The sequence below is a fragment of the Salminus brasiliensis genome, chromosome 16, assembly GCF_030463535.1.
Source record: "Salminus brasiliensis chromosome 16, fSalBra1.hap2, whole genome shotgun sequence".
NCBI classification, from domain to species: domain Eukaryota; kingdom Metazoa; phylum Chordata; class Actinopteri; order Characiformes; family Bryconidae; genus Salminus; species Salminus brasiliensis.
Window position 1 is genome coordinate 22,537,321 of NC_132893.1, and position 20,210 is coordinate 22,557,530.

Genomic DNA, 20,210 nt, shown 5'->3' on the forward strand with positions numbered 1-20,210 from the left:
CAATTTCGGCGAAATTCCAGCCTTCGATATTCCGATTTCTATCAGCTCCGTAGAGGAAATGTGACCACTGCGTGTCAACCACAGGACGTGGTGCTCTCTCTGGTGCACGCTAATAACATCAAGATGCTGCCGAGCTCAGTGCCAACTGGGGAAAAAAAAGAAAAGGGGAAAAAATACTGCCACTGAGACCCACACAGGCAACACTAGAGGCCTACAACAGGGATGGACATGAAAGTAATGAGGGTGTGTGTTCCAGGGAAAAAAGTCCAGATTGCCAAACTGCTTGAAGATTTAAGGGGAATCAGTCCTGTGCATCTTTGTATTAACTTAAATGCATGAGATGGTGTATTTGTTAAAAGCTCAATTGTATACAATATGCTATGTGGTATATACTGTGTGTGAGTCTTAACAGAGACAGATATAGTAGGTTAGTGTGTATAATGTTCATGAGATGCTGTATTTGCTCATTTCTAGAAGGCGGATAAAACAGATAAATAGATGTCACTTTCTTTTCAACAGCAATATGAAAGCAGACCTACATGAGACTAGTATGCTCATGACTATGTAATTTTACCCCCAACACACACACAAAACATTTTTTGTATGAATTTTAAATTCAATGTATCTTAAAGTGGACTGTTTTTGGGCATCCCATGTCTTGGTTTTGCACATCCAAGTAGCTCTCCAATACCTTTTTCCCAATGTTTCACCTTCAATTTAGAGATGCCAGTTGCTCAGCCCACTTGCTAGGACTATACCACATTGCTTACAGTGTGGTATAGGAGGGTAAAGACTAGCACATGCTTCCTCCAATAAATGTGCAGTCGAGCCACCGCCTTATTTTTTTAACTGCCGCTGATGTAGCAGATGTAGTCTGCTAAGCCACTCGGATCCTCTTTCCAAAAATGTACATATTTGTTTGTTTTGTTTTTCAAAAAGGTATATTATTCTAAAAAAAACGGTCAAATTAAAAATACATCAAATATGAATAGATAGATAATTCATTTTGCAATCAATGTTATATAACAATCCTGAAAAATGAGAGATAAGTGGGGGGGGGGCAAGACTACAGTTACCATAAGGAATACTCCTTAAGCACTACAGTTCCCTCAATACCATGCAAATCTAATGGCTTACAGCTTAAGGTTTCAGAGTGGCACAGGCATTCGTATAATTAGTGATATTTAGCCTAATAGTGTGTACCTTGCATTCTCTGTATGACTGTGTGACTTTGAGCCGTGATCCCTGTACTGTATGGTTCAGTACGGATACACACAGCTACAAGATGTTTAACATTTTCTTCAGTGTTTTAGGTGGGTATGCAATGGGTTTTGTGGAAATACAGGCTTTTAGGGTGTGTTTTACTCCTCAGATGGGGTTATACTGTACTAGGGTGCTTTAGACAGAGATCAGCTCAAAGCACACTGTTGCAGTGTTAGTTCGCCGTCTGTTTCACTCATAATAAACAAAGAAAACTCACATGAAATAAGATGCTCAACTGCTGATTGAATGCTAGTTCAAGAAGAACTGTACACCTCTATGTTTGTAAATGTTCTGATTTGACGTGTGGCTCACTTTACTTCTCCGTCTAAGGATTAAAATGATCTGCCCCAGTGAAATTGTTCAATCTCACTGTTTTTGGATTGTAATGTCAAATGTACTCCAGCGCAGTACAGAAATAGATTGATTCAGAAAAAAGTAGTTTTAATATCCATACTTATATAGTTTTTTTTATTATCTGCAATATTTTGTTTGTTTTATTTTGTCTAAATTTTATTGTATTATTCATTATTAAATTTGTTAGATTTTTTATTATTTAACTTTTATCATCAATTATTCACCTTTTATTATAATATGAAATATTAAATTTGATTATAATTTTTATTCTTTCTCTTTATCCTACACTGTAAAGCACCTTGAAATTCAATTTTATTTGTCTGTGATATAAAGAAGTTTGATTGATTAATTGATTGATTAATTGATTTAGTTTGCCGTTCTGGAGGTTTCTTTAATTTGACACTGTTGAGAAACCTCATACGGTGCTTTGAGGAACCTTCAGAAAAAGGTTTCTAAAAGAAAAAAAAGGTTCCTTGAAGATTCCTCAAGGCTGGGTCCTCTCATTGTTCACCCCTAAAATTTCCTTAAGGACCTTATACTTTTAACAGTGTACAGCTACTGTAGAGCTGAACACAGTAAGGGAACATCAACAAACTATGTTCCCCACTACCAAGCACGGTGACGTTCGGAACATCTATTTGGTGTAAATAACTCTCAAATAACAATCGAGGCTGGTATAAAATCCTGTTGGGGACCAGAACAGAATTGAGCGCCGGGATGCTGGCTTGCAGAATGTTCCAGCAGGAACCTGTAAATGAGAATAGAACTGTGAATAAGGAAGAACCCCAACAATGAGCGCAGACGTGTGCTGTATGTACACTATGGCTACGTGCATATCTCTCTTTTCCTTTAGCAGGGTGCCAGGAAAGCTGTTTAAAATAAACCAGAGGATATCCTTAACGCTTCCATCTCCTTGTCAACAGCGCTTAAAGGGCGCGGATGAAAACGGGCTCGTTGCGAGCACTGAGGGAGTGTTCGCTGCCCGTCCACACAATACCCATTGTTTGTTTTGAAGTTTTTAGAGGAGAGATCCAGTTGTAAACATGCAAATTTCTTTTTCACTTTCATCCCCGCCATGCTCGCGCGTTCTATTGAGAAAATACTAATTATAATAAAAGCTTTTAGCCATGCTAATGAGGTCATTTGCATGCGATCCATCAGGCAGAGGGGAATTACGAAAAATTTCACCACAGACTAAGTTTTGACAACACCAGTTTCAGCGAAGACTTTAATCTAATTTTAAAAAGCAGGACACAGCGCAATCATTTCTAGATCTGCTATATCCAAACAATCATTAGCATAAACACAAAGGGAGCAGGAATTGGAGATAGATTGGAAGGATGGAGCCGCGATCATCTCTTTGTAGGCTCTGTCGGGGTATTTCACGCTAGTGCTGTAAATGCACTGAGCTTGTTTTAGCTTCTGTCAAGCTTGTGAAGATCACTGATTTTAGAAAAAAGAGGAAGATGAGCTAAATTCAGATTTTATCGCTGTTAAATTAAAACCTCTTAACACATATTTTTTTCAGAGTTTCTGCACCATGTGAAAACTTCAGCTGCCAGCTTTCATATTATGTGAATAATATTTAGAATTCATGACTAATAGACCCCATAGAAATGGTCAGGAATTATTATAAATCATATAACTTTAACTTGCATTAAATATTACTTATATATTTATATTTACTTATATGTAACTGCTGTATGCTGTATTAGTTGATGGAAGGTGTTCATTATAGAGGTTAACTGGTCCCCGGTGGTCCACAGTTATCGTTGCAGTCTGGCATCAGTGGCCCGTGGGGCACCACTGCTATGCCGTTGGGAGGCGCTCAATGTGTGAGAAGTCTATTCTATTCGCTCAATAGTATCATGCCCTTTTGAACATCAGTGAAATCACAGCTGTCTGCTACAACTGACTGGTGTGCTCGCTTATTTATACATAAAGCAAACCCTGTCAACCCTGTCACCTGCCATCTGTGATCATTCCAAACCAGGGCTGGTCATACTCTTCTGATATGACTGTGACAGTGGGCGAAGGGTGGTAGCATTTAAAAAAACGCTAACTTTGTGGGATGTTCAAGAGCTGTTGTAGCGAGAATTGGTCCCTTGCACATTGAGTGCTTCCCAACAGTTGTTGTTGCCCCACAGGCCTTTGAGAATGACAACTCAGCGGTACACAGAAATCCAGGCACCACAGTGGACCAGTTAACCTCTGTAATGAGCACCTTCCTTCAGGCAAATCTTTGCTGTTTTTTAGGTTTTATATATCATGTGAATACTTCAATCATACTGTGCCTACATTTTATAATATATGGACCATTTCTGTTGGTTTATTTATTATAAAGTTTAGATATATACACCAACCTGCCATTTCATTAACATCACCAACACTATTGTGCATTATATCAGTATATGTAGTGATTCTAATGTTTGGCTGTTCAAAAAATTTAATAATATCATGTACCAGAATCAAGGCCTGAACTAAATCTTTGCTTTACTCTAGTTACAAATGAGGCCCAGTGTTGAAATGAGTTTTCTGAATTTTTAAATTTAGACTAAAAAGCCTTAAGACCCCTTAATGCAGAAAGGCTTACTATACACTAAGGTGTATTATTCAGTAAATAGACTTCTGTACTGGTGTAACTGGTGGGGCTGTTCTTTGGTAATAACATTGCTGCTGTATAGTAAATGGAAAAAGTTTCCTAACTAGTCCATGCAAAAAGATTTTCCTTAAGTAATTTCAGAGCGTTTCTATTGGTCCATTCATCGTGAAATCACAAAAAGTAAACAGCAGCAGACAACAGCAGAATATTTGCTATATGCATACAAATATCTGTATTTTTTTAAGAATAGCTCACAAACAGCAAAACTCAGCTGCAATATGTGTGTGTGTGTGTGTGTGTATGCTTATGTTTTATGTTTTTAGCATGCTGTGAGCATCTGCACGCGTCCTTTCTGCACATCTGTTTGTGTATATGCGTATGTGTTTTGTTTTTATGAGTACATGAGATTTAAACCCCTACCTGCGGCTCATACAGGTTAATGAGCAGTGCTGGGATTGTGTGTGTACGCGTTTGTAAGTGTGTGTGTGTGGCCTGGGGGCTCTGCGCTGGACCCACAGCCACTCTGCAGGGCCTCTCTTTCCCTTTTTCTTCCCTCTGCTCTACTCCCCACCCCACCCCAGCGATCCCTTCTGACTCAGCCCCCCCACCCCACACTGTGCCCATTGCAAATGGGCCCGCACACTGGCCTCTAATGGAGCAGATGCATTCGGATGGGCCGCTTTATTTATGCACTTTGGAGAAGGCCTGACTCAGGACATTAAGATTCATGATATTTGGGGCGTTCGTGACGCACCTGCTGTTTTAATATTATTCATTGCGTTCTCCCCCCGCAGGATCCGCGGCTGACGAACTTCCTGAGCAGGTTGCGTTGAAAGGGAGGCAGAAAAATGACAATTGGACACACTTCTAGCTGAGCGCGTGCACGCCTTTACGCCACAGAATGCCCTTATAGTTATCAGATCATATCTACCACTCAGCTCAGAAGTGGAGGATGAGTTTTCCTTTTAAAGGGTCCATATTGTGGAAAAATGGATTTTCCACACTCTTTTGAATTGGAGGAGTTTGATGTCGTGCCAGCTGTACCTCGGCCCATATGTGTTAACTAGGCTGCAGCTCCAGCCCATTTTAAACGTGCTGGTTTTGTGACATCACAAAAACCAAAACCCTCCCCCAAGACTAATCTAGGATTCATGGTTTTATTAAATTTGAACAGTCGGTCACGCAGGAGAAGGGAAAAACATTAAAGTCGAGGTAAACATTTTATTCCAAGCCAGTTTAGGAGCATTTCTATTGGTTCATTCATCATGAAATTTGGAATGTATATAATAAGGCAGGATGGCCCCTGTCGACAGCTGTTCTGCCCGACTCTTGTCTGAATGATCGGTGGTGATAAGACAGGGTAAAGATTAGCTAAGAAGTTGCAGGGTTATTGACCCGGACACAATCTAAAAAAGAAACAACTGCCAGATTCAAATGATCTTAAAAAGTGAAAAACAGGCAACGAAAAACAGAAACTAAAAAGGACAAACAAGATTTAGATCATCTATATAAATATTTTTCCTGAAAATAATAAATCTGATTATAGATCTGATTAAAAAAATATTTATTTGGGGATATTTAAGATATAAAGGTTCTGTTGGTCAAAATAGACATGTGGAGGTGGGCATGTTCTCATGAACAATTGCTTAAAATAGTGGGTTACTTTTAATGTAAAATATATAAATGTATTTTTTAAAAGATAATATTCTCATGTATCATGTGAACAGGAAAACTTAACTAATAGCTTTAAGCTTTGGAAACACTATGGCACATATTTTTGTGTCTGGGGTCTTCAGGACAATATGCTGATTAACACACTCAAAGAAGTGAGACACACTCACACACACATGCTCAGAGCACACTTATATACAATAAGATGTATATAATAAGACAGGATGGCTCCTGTCGACAGCTGTTCTGCCCGACTCTTGTCTGAATGATCGGTGTCAATATATCATCCTAAAGGCATAGCACCAAAAATTTTTTATTCTAATGGAAAAAAGCTTGAGAAATCCAAATTTAGAAGTAAATGTTTTGTACATTAACCCACACAAACATCCCCAGGGTCTACCTCAGGGAGAAAAAAAGTACAGCGCAGGGGAAATGTAGAATACGGGCCGTTTAGGTGTGTTATCCAGCGCTATATCAGCTTGTAAGTGTGCTGAGGACGTGTTGATGTCTATTGTTGCCATAATCTGTCCATCTGTGCTGGAGCAAACACAGAAAGCAGCTCTTGACAGATGTGAAATTTGGCTTGGAGACTGAGAGAGGGGGGTATGTGCATCATAAATGAGCTCTATAAACGCTAAAGCCACTTCCTGCTGTACTGCACAACTACTCTGTAGCAGAGTGAGTAACTCTGGAACAGTGATTTCCTTTCATGTCCCAGGGAGTACACTAATGTGGGCAAGAGTGAGCTGCTCCGAGATCAGGTGTTTGCTTCGGTGTCGCAGATGAGTTCAGATGTCCTCTGCTTTTGCTTTGCTAGGAGACTTGGGTCCATCTTTTGCACCCTGGAATTAATAAAACAATATGAAAACATATGCTTCTAAAATACAACACAGTCTATGAGTGATCTCCTCTAGGCCTCCATGGGGCAGTCAAATTGCTTTGAGGAGCAGCTGTGCTATTAGTTATTATTTCCATCTGATGGCTTTGAGTTATTTGTGGGTAGCGATGTGTTTCTGTATGTCTGTAGAAGCAGATTTAGCTATGCTCACAGCATACCTTTAATGTCTACATTTGGAGCATTTTCCTTGCTGAATATGTTAAAGGTGTAGATAAGAACTATCCAAGATAGTTCATGCTCATAGCACGCTCATATACAATGAGATGTTGGCCCATGGCTCCTGTCGATAGCTGTTCTGCCCGGCGCTTGTCTGAATGATCGGTGGTGATCAGACAGGGTAACGATTAGCGATGAGGTGTTGCCGGGTTATTGACCAGAAGCCACAGAGTCTGGCGGGTTGCACTCTTCAGAGAGTCGATGATTTGAGCTCTGCATTTAACCCCTTATCATTCACCTGACCTGCCAGCAGCTCCCAGCATCCATTACTCTACTCTGCTCTACGCTGCTCTCCCCTGCTTAACTCTAATGCAATAATAACTAAATCATCATTATTTTTCATTACGTTACTGAATTACTGGCCTTCATTTGTGGCTGTGGACATCTAGGAACATCGATGACTGGTCAGTTGCCATCACAACTGAAAGTATCCAGTACTCCAGTACGCTGCAACGAGTGCTGTGATAATGGACATCTGCAGATAACAAGGATCCCTGTTTGACAGAAAGGCTTTTTGTTGCCAGTGTGCTCCTGCCATAAGGTGGGCATCTTTATATGTGTACATATACAGTTGGATAGGCCTCCCTCTTGCCCATCCTTTAAGGTGATGCTAGCCAAGATGGATGTCTGTTAGCTAATGTAACAAGCTTCTTCAGCTACATTGTCAGCTGTCCAATAATGTTACATTATATATGAGAGCACCACGTGTGATAGGGAGACCTAGCTAGTGGGTGGAATTGGCCAGCAATTGATCTATTGCATGCTCATCCAACAACACGGCAGAATGGTGCATCTTGTATATTGTGCTAGAAAACAGAAAGCTCCAATACCACCAGCTGATTCATTTACCTGTGCATGCATGATGACAGAGTTCAACGAGTTGAATGGGACAGAACGGCCGTGCAGTGTACTGCCAATCAGTCGTTTTGTTTTGAAAGAATTCGGGAATCTCTACGTAATGTGAAGGAACGGCATGATCAAGACCAGAACCACTTAGGAACCTGTATTTTTGAGAATTGCTGCCTATATTCCTGCAGTGATTACAAGAGCAAAAGTGTTATCCCGTGTTAGTCAGTGCAGATGGTGTGCTTTACAATACAAGAAAAGCCACCATCGTTGTGAGGCAGTCATCCAAAATCCAGAATGCTGCTCGGAAACTCTTGATGAACACGGTGGGAAGGTTCAGAAACACGGTTGCCTTCAGCACTTTGCGACTGGAGCGGCTGAGCGCCGAGCAAGACGTAAACACGAGCCGAGAAGAGTCAGTTAGACAGCCTTCCAGAGACTTTAATGTCATTCACAACACTCTGATTAGGCACCAAATTTCCTCCCTTCGCTCCACATTCATGAGCCTTTGATGTCGTTGGGTGCATAATTCTGCTTTTCTTCCCTCTTTATTTCCCCTTTTTTCAGGCGCTGCGCTCCGTGGCAGAATTAACAGCCAAACGATTTTATGCAGCACGCATGTTGTATAGAGGCTCTCCTGCAGTAATATCCTGTGCTTCCCTGCAGCGATGTGCTATCTCCAACACTGTGTGTGTGTGTGTGATGTAGTAATTAGCAGTGTGTGTTAAGGGTGGGTAAAGGGGGCATGTTCTCATTGTACATGCTCCTGTTTAGCCCATTAGGTGAATGGCAAGAGTGAAAGATACCTGCTGTGTATCAGTGGATGGGGGTCGATGTGTTGTTATCGATCAATGCGATGAGATCAATAGGCTGCATGTTAAGTCCAAGAGAGTCATGATGTGTTTTAAAAGAGCAAACTACCTTTCGCCCAGAGAGGCCACTGGATGACCTTGGAGATCGGTTACCACTGTCATAAGAAATCCTCCATCAAATGGGAACCTCAAAGGATAAGAAAATCCATTCACAACTTGCACTCTTACAACAGAAGGTAATTGAATGGGTTCTTCACACTGTGACATAGAGGAACCACTTTTGCTTCAGGAAAAAACTTGGGTAAATCGTTCTTGTAAATGTGATGAATGACTGTGAGGAAGATTAAAGAGTAGGAAGCACCCTTAAAGAACCCTGGGCTCAGCACTGTGCACTGTGGCCCAAAAGATCGTGAGTTTGAATCCCGGGTCATGCTGCTTCGCCATCAGCAGCTGGATCCTGAGAGGGCACAACTGGCCATGCTTCTTCTGGGTGGGTAGATGGCACTTCTGTTGTGATGCTGGCTGGGACAGGTTTCTTTTAGCTGGTGTATCAGTGATGGGGATCCTGCACTTTCTTTCGATCATATTAGCTGCCTAATGATGCTGCATCGGCAGCAGTCCGAAAAGAAAACAAACAAACAAGCAAACATTGAAATTTAGTTGAACATTTTAAAGTTAGCACAGGAAAAAAAAAACTAACCCAGGCTATGTGTCATGAAACCCTTGTGGTCCACACATTGAGAAGACAAGACAAGCATATTTACCATTTGTGATGGACACAGATGGAACTTGGCTTCTACTTTTATCCCATGTTTGCAGTGAACACACACACATACACACCAGTGAAGCACACACAGTGGACAATGAGCACATGTGCCCAGAGCGGTGGGCAACCATTGCTGTGGCGCCCGGGAAACAGAGAGGGTGAAGGGCCTTGCTCAAGGGCCCAACAGTGGCAGCTTGCCCAGCCTGTGTATTGAACCCACATCCCTGTCATCAGTAGCCTGGAGCTCTAACTGCTGAGCCACCACTGCCCCGTTTTATGGAACAGAACGTGGTTCTTCTAAACTGAGAGACTACATATATTCTATTGGAATGCGCAACAACATCCAGCATGCTGATTCTGCAGCTGTGCAAAAGGTCAGGCGTGGTGCACATGATGGCCCAGAACCTTTCTATGTTGGAATACAGGCTACAAATGTCCAAAAAGACTACAGCAGCAATTCAACTGTATTCCAAACTATTATTGTTAAGCGTTGGCAGTTAATCCATGGTTCGAATGCGAGCTGATTTGTTGCAGTTCTGTGTATATGGAGGCACCATTGTTGACACATGGTTCATTGCACAACTGCACACACTGGCTAATATCAATGCCTCTGCAAAAGAAATACTCCCAAGTAAACACAATGGGCAATATTAATGTCAGGAAAAATGATGGAGGTCATGTCTATATATTGTACCATAAGGCTAGGTCTAGTCTAGGTCAGGTATTTGGAATACCATTGTGTGTTTGTGCCTCACAACACCCCCTATTCAGCCTACAGCAGTTTAACCCTGTCCATTCATGCTGATAAGGAGTGTTTCAGCCTTGCCTGCTTTTTGAATGAGGCACAAGCCAATTGGAACAGAGGTCATTTACATATACTTTATCTTAAAGGCACCGTAACAAACAAGGCCTACATATTTTTTACATATTTTAATTTAAAAATAGAGGCTTATTCATTCTAAAAGATAAAAAGAGGTTGGAAGATGGTTACGTAAAAAGAATTTTTGGTGCAGAAAACCATACATATGTTATAAGATGACCTTAAAGAAAAATGTAGGATATGGGCCTTTTAATTTACGATTACTAGCTACATACTTTCTGTTATTTCTAATGTGGGAACAGCTGGGACGTCTACGAATCGCTTCAACCCAGTTTTACCGGTCTGTTCAAGGTGAACTGTTTGCACAATGTAAAGTGCAGCTTATGGTGTAAACACAAAAATGACAGTGACTGTAGACAGTACGTACGCCTACGTCTTCATCTACATCCACATATATGTATGTATGTGTCTGCAGCCGATATGTGCCAGTATACAAACTCTTTTGTGTGTCTCAGTGCCTTGTGAGTGTGTGTATGTGTGTGTTATTCCGGTGCTGTGGTGTTAGGTAGTGCGTTACTCGAGGGAGCGAGACTTGAGAGGCCTCCTAAAATACTGTGCAATAATTGGAATTGCTTTATCTTTAGTCTCATCAATTAATGTGCAATTTTCCATTTAATTACCAACTCGCTGGCAAAATTTGCAATTAAAATGAGACGAGATAACAGCGAAGATGCCTTTCGGCTGATAGCACTTGGAATGAGAACACAGGCTTAGTGTGTAATCAGTATACAAATCACACATACACACAACATCCTCAATTTGTATGATTTGGACGAGCTTCATAAAATATGCAATGCCGAGCCAGAATCTAATTTGTGCTGGAGAATTCTTCACGCTTCTACAAAGTCCTACATGAAACAGTTAGAGTACAGGGGTGCTGATGGTGTTTATGATAATAATGACCCTAAATCCTCCTGCTTGTGTGTGTGTGACTGTGTGTGTGTGTGTGTGCACGCGCATGCAAGTGTGTCAGAGAGATGTCTTGAAATAGCTGCTAGTTTGTGTTGGCCTCCTCTGTCCTTTTTCCACATATGGTTGCCAGAATGGAAGAGAGGGAGAAAGCAAGAGAGACTGAGAGAGACAGACAGTCTTTCCTGTCTGTCTGTGTGACCTGTTTGTCTGTCTGTTGTCTAAGGAGTGAAAGATCTGTCTGGCAGATTTGTGGCCTTGCTTGCAAGCCTGTTTTCTTCAGCATTCCCATATTCAGACAAACACTCTAAAAATGAAAGGTGGCGATACCTTAGAAGAACATTTTGGTTGTGTAAAGAAGCATAAGAAAAGATACACTATATGTCCAAATGTTTGTGGACATCCCTTCTAACGAATACATTCAGCTACTTTAAGTTGCACCCATTGCTGACACAGATATGCAAATACACACATTCACACACACACACACACACACACACACACAGATTGTCTAGTCCCTGTAGATTGTAGAGTTCTGCCAATAGAATAGGTCCCTCTAAAGCAGATAACCATCAACCTATTGGCACCATGTTGAATGCCAGGCGTGAGCAAGAGGGGTATGAAGCCCCCCAGCAGCATTGAACTGTGAAGCAGTGGAACTGAGTTCTCTGGAATGATGATCCTCCATCCAATACTTTTAAGATACTAAGTTATGGTGGTTGGTGTGGTGCAACAGATAACACCACTACCTGCCACTGAGCTACCACACCACGTGGGAGACTGGGGTTCGGTTCCCAGTCTGGGTGACTGTGCTGCACTACACCTTGGGCAGGACTCCTAACACTACACTGACCCTCCTCTGTAATACGGGTAACCTTGTAAGTCGCTCTGGATAAGAGCGTCTGCTAAATGCCATAAATATGAATGTTATGGAGTTGGAAATAAGGGGGTGTGGTGATCATCCAACATCCTGACTGGACAGTAGAGAAAGTAATTCCAACAAAAGCAGGATACACTCTTTTTTAATACCCTTGATTTCAGAAGAAACAATAAATAAGCAGGTGTCCCAATACTTTTGTCCATTTAGAGTCAAGAGCTTTGTTACCGCTTCAAAGGTTCTTCAAAGGAACTCTTTGGTTCTTTATGGAGCTTCCAAAAATGGTTCTTCTATGGCATCACTCAAAGAACCCTTTGAAGCCATGTTCCTCATACAAGACCTGCCTGATGTTTTCTAGAGATTATCTGAGCCAGTCGTCTAGCCATCACAAATTTGGTTCTTGTCAAAGTGGATCAGTCGATCTCGCTTGCCCATTTCTCCTGCTTTTAACATGTACCTGTACAACACCTTCCAGAACCGCTTAATATATCCACCCCTTGACAGATGCCACTGTAGCCAGATGATCAATGTTACTGACTTCACCTGTGAGTGGTTTCAGAGTTATGGCTGATCGTTGGGAACATTATGGTTGGCTCAGCTGCACTGTAACTCGCATGGATCGGTGTACTTCTCGTGTTCTTTGACAGTAATTGAAGAGACAGACAGCCAAAGGCAGTTTCTGAGCTTACACAGTGCCAGTAGACTCCTCTCGAGGGAGCACATCAGAGCAGCATGCTGAAAACTATATAGGTCATGATTTATATTAAAGAGTTTTCGCTTTGATGTAATTACAAGAAAGGGGGAACAAGGCAGCAGACTAGGATGCAATTTTAGAGTTCATTCTGTTGACCTGTTTGGGGGTAATAATATGTGTGATTAGTCAGCACGCTAACCATTGGCCTCCAGCCCTCGTCCACTGTGACCGCACAATCCAAACAAATAAACCCCACTGGAACTATGCTGCTGCACACTGCAATTACACCATCATACGCTATGAAGCTTCCACCGCGCCGCTCTCTGATATTAGCATGTGGCGTGCTTTTCGACTTTCAAAAGAATAGTGTTTACTGCTGTTATTTCTCCAGATGAAGCTTCTGAGCAGCCTTAACCCCTTAACGCAGCAAGGCTTACTGCAAACTAAGGCGTATTACTTAGCAACTACACCACATTCAGGGACTTCAGTACAAGGTTAAGTGGATTTAAGTCTTTGGATATCAAGGCATTTTTATGTAGAACATGAAGCACCAGTGGTTGGAGAACAAATGTAATACCAACTAGGGATGGACAATATGGAGATTGCTTTGTAATTGTATTGTAATAAATTTGGTTATTGGGATACGCAATATGCTTTCATGAGTGTATATTGACGTGAATATCGTCAAAAAACACTGACGAACTGCATGTTTCAGTGTAGTTAGTCGGGTTACTGTCAGCTACTGGTCATTTTATTCTGCGTGACAAAATATTGTGATGGCCTGGGGGGTCCAGCAGTCTAATGCACTGTGATCACAGGATTGCTGGTTCGTATCTCGATCACGCTACTAGCCATCGGCAGCTGGGGCCTAGAGAGAGCACAATTGGCCTTGCACTCACTAGGTTGGATAGATGGCGCTCTCCCCCCTCATTACTCTAGTGTGGCGCTGGCCGTCACTGACGTCTGAGCCGGGTATCCGGCGCTTCCCTCCAGGTGTGTTGGTTGCCTGATGACGTCACATCAGCGGCAGTTAGAAAAAGAGGTGTGGCTGTCTGCGCACATGTCGGAGGGGGCGTGTACTGATCTCACCCTCACTAGTGTCGGGGTGTTGCATGTGATTGGGGGGGGGTGGTGGTGGAGAGAATACGATCTAAATTGGGGAGAAAATGGGTAAAACATCATGATCTAACATTTTTTAACCATATCACCCAGCCCTAATAACAACTCTATGCAATGCAATATACACAGCAAATTTGCCAGTGTTAAATCAACAGTGATATTGTTAAAAACGTTGATTTAATACTGACAGAATTTCTGTGTAGTTAGTACAGGCAATTTTACATAAGTACCTTTATTATCATTATACCTATACACTTGTACAGTACTACAAAATCCCTTTCTTTGCATATCTTCCCAGCTGGGACAGCCTGGGTCCAACAGTTCACAAGGACCAACAGTGGCAGGTTGGTGGTGCTGGGTTCAGTTATGCTTGTCTGAGTATATCACTGCAGGTGACAGTACAGCATGTCTAGAACTCTTGTACTTGTACCTTGAAACTTGTACCGTCTCTTTCTGATGTTTGAGGCTGTACTTTGGCATAAACTGTGGTAAGAGCTACTGGTAGGGCTCGTGATGACATTTTTGGGGATTGCTGGAGACTTCTTTAAGCATCTTGAGATCTGCTCTTAGGCTGATTTTGCTAGGACGGCCTGAGACTGGCCATGTTGGCAGTTGTTTCACTTGTAAATTATTTAGTGAACAAATTGAACGACTGATTTTGATTGTTTTGAGGTTTGCTTTTTAAATCCCTCCCCAGAGTTTTATGCATCTACAAACATGGTGATACCACTCATGTCAACAATCAAGAGCAAACCAGACTAAATGTCTGAGGTTTAAATAAGACAGGCTCCTCCAAAAATCTCTAACCATGTTCTAATCATCTAATGTATATTAAGCCCCTCTTTGCACCAGAATGTCAGTGTGAATGCATGAGCTAACTACTGTAGGTTGACTTACACTATATTCCCAAATGTTTATGGACACCCCTTCAAATGAATGCATTCAGCTACTTTATGATGCACCCATTGCTGGCTAGAGGGGTATAAAGTCCCCCAGCATTGAGTAATGGTGCTCCATCCGATACTTTCAGGATGAGTTGGGGAGTTTGTAGGATGAGGTGGGCTGACAATCATCCCACATCCTGACCTTACTTATGGCTGATTGCAGTCAGATCTTCACAGCAATGCTCCAAAATCTAGTAGTAGTAAATGAGTAAATGAGCTGGTGTCCCAATCATTTTGTCAGCACATTAGTAGCTTTTTTATGACATAACAAAGCTGTGATTCGTGGCCTGTATGGATTGGAGTGTGAATGGGCTTTGTGACTTTGTACCAGTGTTTACATTCTTCCTCCAACTCTTTTCCTTCCAGAAAATAAGGAAAATGTGCTTTTCCATTAAATGAGAGCTTTCAGAATTCATTCATTTGACAATTCAAGATCATTTGACTTGCAGTGTCATGTTAATGTGGTGTTATGAAGCCTCTAGTGATTCCCACTCCTGTTGTACATCAAGATGTGGTGAAGCACATGCACATGTAGCCCTGCCTTTATGTATTGGGTGTCAAACTAGGTGTGTATCCATGTCAGAGATGGCTGCTTTAAACCTCCCGCAGTCACTAGACGCCATTCCAGAAGCAGGGGGTGAATTATGGTATAATGGATTTCTCCTTGTGCACAGACGCAGGCAGGCGGGTTCTGTATGTGTTTAAGGACTGTCTGTGTTTATTTGTACAACACTAAACTGTATTTAATGAGCAAAGCAAAGACACTTTGTTATATGGAAAAATCAATATGGCATGCGAAGTGTGCAGGTCTTCAAAGGGAAGAGTGTGCACTATGTTTACATGACAATCAGAACACATACACACGCTGTACAATATCACCACAAGATGAATTTAAGGAATTTGGAATTGTGAGTGTGTGCCCGAATCACGTGTTGGTCTGTAAAATAGAAAAAGACATAAGTCAAAAGTGAAAGGCTTTATGAATTAGTGACTCCATTCATTCAGTCAAGATTTAATGGCTGTGTATTTTCAAGTGTCAGTAATTAATATAAGGTGTCTCCACAGTAAACTCCAAAGGTGTCAAAAGTATTCACATTAATTAGGTAGAAATGTAAATACTATAGTTTAAAAATACTTCTATAGAAGCTGAAGTATCAACGTAAGCTCTGTACTCAAGTAAAAGTGTAAATGTACTGGTTTCAAAACTACTTAAAGTATAAAAGTAAATGTAATGTAGGAAAACAAAGGCCAAAAGCTTAGGCTGTGCCCCAGGGGTCTATAGTGCACTACCCCACCTACCACTACCTCCCCAAAAAAGCATTTTTCTAAAAGCCATAATGACTATAATGTTATACTAAAATGTTAATATTGAAGCATGTTGGGCTGCACTAGGCTGCCTGTTTCAGCTGCATATCCGCCCATTGAAAATAAATGCATTTTAGTAATATTAAATATATTAAAGGAGCATCTCTTTGCACTACTGAGCATTAACATGTGTTTCATGGGGCGGAAAATATGATGAGTAGTTGCCTATAAGTATTGTAGAGGGGCAAAAAGTCAGACTTCAGAGGCATGTGATCAATAAGCTTTACTGGAATGTAAATGTGGGGTTTAGTTGGAACATTTTACTGGAGTTCTCTTGAGTCTCTGCCACGGACATCTTCATACTAGGCTACATACGTCTGCTGTGTCACGCTTTCCAGATGGTGCGATGTATCTGAATAAGAGGTTTTTTGAGTTTTTTTTTTTTGGAACGATGTCAAGCCGAAATTAAACAAACGGAAATTAAATAGGAGTAACGAGGCTATATTTAAATGTAAAGAGTTGAAAGTTAAAAGCAGGAAAAATGGCCAAAAGTAAGGATCCACTGAACCACTTTGACAAAAGCCAAATTGGGATGGCAAGATGATGACTGTGTTAGAACATCTCCAGAACATCAGACAGGTCTTGTGGGGTTTTTCTGGTATGCAGTCGTCAGCACCTACCAAAAGTGCTCCAAGGAAGGCCAACCAGTAAACCAACGACAAAGGCACCCAAGATTCATGAAGGCCTCACAATTTACAAGACATCTTACAGGATCTGCTGAGAAAGTCTAGGTGCTAGATACCGCAGGGCACCTTCAGAGTTCTTGTGGAGCCCCTGTATAGATTGGTCAGATCTGCTGGTCACATTTTGTACACCAGTTATAGAGGGCTGTCAGTCACACACATTCATTATGCCCTGAATGTTCTTAGAGAGAGGTCTGATGAGTGTATTTCTGCGATTTTTGAGAAGTGTTTTATTATATTTCTTTTTAAACTCATGGCAATAATGCCTTAGTGTTTATTAAGCCTTAGAGTGTTAAAGGGTTAACACCCAGGTTTAGAATTATACAAAAAAATCAATATATCAACATGCATTCTTCCAAAAAACTGTCCAATTTCTATTGGTCTATTGGACACAGTGGACAGACCAGCTACAGGGTTACAAACCAAGAGAGATACACATTTTTCAATGTGCAATATAAACATATCAGTTAGCATCACCCTACTTCTTCTCTATGTAATGTTTTGGCCATGGAAGGTCTGGAAGGTGAGTGATCCTGTGGACATAAGAGCGGTTACATTGTGTTAGCCTCTGAATGCGTGACTCGGGTAGGGGGCTGGGGGGTTCATATGTGGCACCGTGGGCCCAATTATCTACAATAGGGTGGTCCCAGCGTGCACCATCCCCTGGGTCAGCCCTGCCCACACCTGGCATCAAATACTCCTCTGACAACACGGCTAATGAGCTCCTGATTGGCTTGGTGCTGCTGCCGTGTTTACCTGCAGAAAACACTCATTTAGAGTGAACCGTCAACAAAGAGCAGCTATTTGTTTTGTGGATTTACGGCACAGCAACACGCTCACGTTTTAAGCTCGTATCAGAGGTAGTGCTTGATAAGCATGATGGCGGCTTTGTATTTGGAGTGTGCGTAAGATAAAACACTCTTACAGTAAATCTAGTGCACTGTAGTCAGTTGACATCAGATAATTTAGCTCTGAAAAATGAGGTGTATTTTAGAGAGTGAACGACAGATGCTTCTACTTTCAGCAGTCAGTTCTGGGCTGTTAGGAAGTCGTCTGGAGCGTGTGTGAGCAGGCAGAGTGCTTCTACTAGCCTCTCCTTTAAGTACAGCAGCACCTGCTGGTGGTTTCTGCACCCTGACTGTCATACATCATGTGTAAGTCCTGATGAATAGGTTCCTTGGAGGCCTAGTTACTGCCTTGTAGTTATTGTGAACAGTAATGTGACCCTTGATTTAAATAACTCATGTACTCATGTGTTTGCTGGTTGTTTGTGGATTTCACTTTTGTCGGCACACTTATTTGTGGCAAATAGGAAGACTGTGGCTTTATACATATTTTTATTTTACAAAATGTTTGTGGACACCCCTTGTAATGAATGCATTCAGCTACTTTAAGTTGCACCATTTACTGATAACCTGAAACAGATAAACTTGAACCTATTGGCACCATGAATAAAGCCAGGTGAGGTCTAGAGGGATTAAAAGCCCCCCAGCATTGAGCTGTGGAGCAGTAAAACTGTGTTCTCTGGAATGATGGTGCTCCATCCAATACTTTTGAGAGGAGCTGGGGAGTTGAGGATGAGGTAGGGTAGAGATCATCATATATCCCAACATTTTTTTTTTACTGACTTGAACCAGATTCTCACAGCAATGCTCCCAAATGTAGTAAGTAGAATGAGCAGGTGTCCCCATACTTTTGTCCATTTAGTTTACATTTCAGGTACAAAACCAGATTCACTTTGAGGTTTGGATCACTGTTTTTACACTTACAGTTTTGGGGCCTCTAGGACCCTAAACAATGAGGAGGTAAAGCCGATCTCAGCATAACACAGGGGTTTGAGACAATTCTGTTCAGTTGGATTGAACCAAAACAAACAAGTAATTTATAAGAAATTCCATGATTGCACTATATCCACCATGTCCTAGAGAATCATATTTGAGTTGAGTGTGTTCTGAGTCAGTTTGGTCCAAAATCAGTTTTTTAACTGAATGATGCAATATGACTGAATCACCATTCCCTCCACAACGGTGTTTTGAGACTGCAGTGATTCTACAGGCTTCATTATTGTCTGTTGTCTCTTGCAGGGTCTCCATGTGAAGCTCTCCCATGATGCAACATGTGCCTCCAGCACCAGCACTGACAATGATGGCCACACAGAGCGTCCCTCCACCATCCTATCAAGAGAGCCAACAGGTCAGTCTGCAAACAATAAGGCAATGCCCAATATCAAATGGTAAACAGACAATAAACAAAGGCAAGGACTCGCCAGCACCCCTCATTATAAACTAAACCTAGGATTAGGAAGCAGGCTGTGTTTGCAGGGCCTGCACTTCACACACACATGGCAAAGAACTTCACATACAGCAAAGATCAATAACAGAAAAGTGCATTCTAGAGTTTTCTTTAATAATACTATATACATGGCTGTTCTGGCTGTAGGTAAGTGGACAGAGCTTTCAGTGGCTTTTAGTTGCTTTATTGATCCAGTTCAATCTGAACAGTTTAATCCTTCAGAGTATAGAAGTATTGCTGCCATACGGTTTAATTGTGTTTAATTATTATACAAGTGATAGGTTTGTCAATAAAGTAGTAACAAATTACTTAAACTACTTAAAAGTTATTACTCTGAGTTACATTTTCATTCATTTTACATTCTGCATCAACTGTTCTGACATTGTTTATTCGTTTGATGGCAAAAACAGTGCAAAATGCAGTAACAGTGAAGTTAAAGGTTCCATCAATACTTCCAACCTTTTTTTTTATTTAACTATATATTAAAATTTAAACTACATGGTCATTTATATCTACATTTATTTTTCATTTTCATAAAATTCAGTTCATTTTAATGCAACAATATGAATATAAATATACATTATTATTTTTAACATCTGTATCATAACATGTAGAATAGCAATAAGGAATCTGAAACTAAAAGTTAAAATTGTCAAATTGTACCAATTATAATTTCAAAATAACAGTCAAACGCAGTGGAACATACTACACACTTGCCAGAGCCAGGAATTGTCCATATTGTGTTTATACAGACCAAAGCGCTGAACCGCTACAGGTAAATTGCATCAAGGCGGAGTTGGGTGGCACTGTAGGCATGCCCAAGGCTTACTTCCGACTCCTCACCACCACAGCTTTCAACTTTACTTCTACCAAAATTCATACTAGTAAAAATTCCCAAATTATTAAGTAAATTTCTGATGTACATTTGACAACAAATAAATCATATTGTTTTCTGACTTCTGTCTTTAAAATGACTTATTTTCTGTCTTGGAATATTATAACGCAAACCCACAATAGGT

At 41.1% G+C, this 20,210-nt stretch overlaps 1 protein-coding gene across 1 annotated transcript in view; it reads left to right on the top strand.

The window, feature by feature from the left end:
• The window catches only part of pknox2 (pbx/knotted 1 homeobox 2), a 125,583-nt gene that overhangs the window by 55,156 nt on the left and 50,217 nt on the right, over positions 1–20,210 (top strand). The window contains exon 3 of the mRNA XM_072658194.1: positions 18,984–19,092. Coding sequence (XP_072514295.1) covers positions 19,006–19,092 — 87 coding nt within the window. The 5' untranslated portion in view covers positions 18,984–19,005. The remainder of the gene's footprint in view (positions 1–18,983; positions 19,093–20,210) is intronic.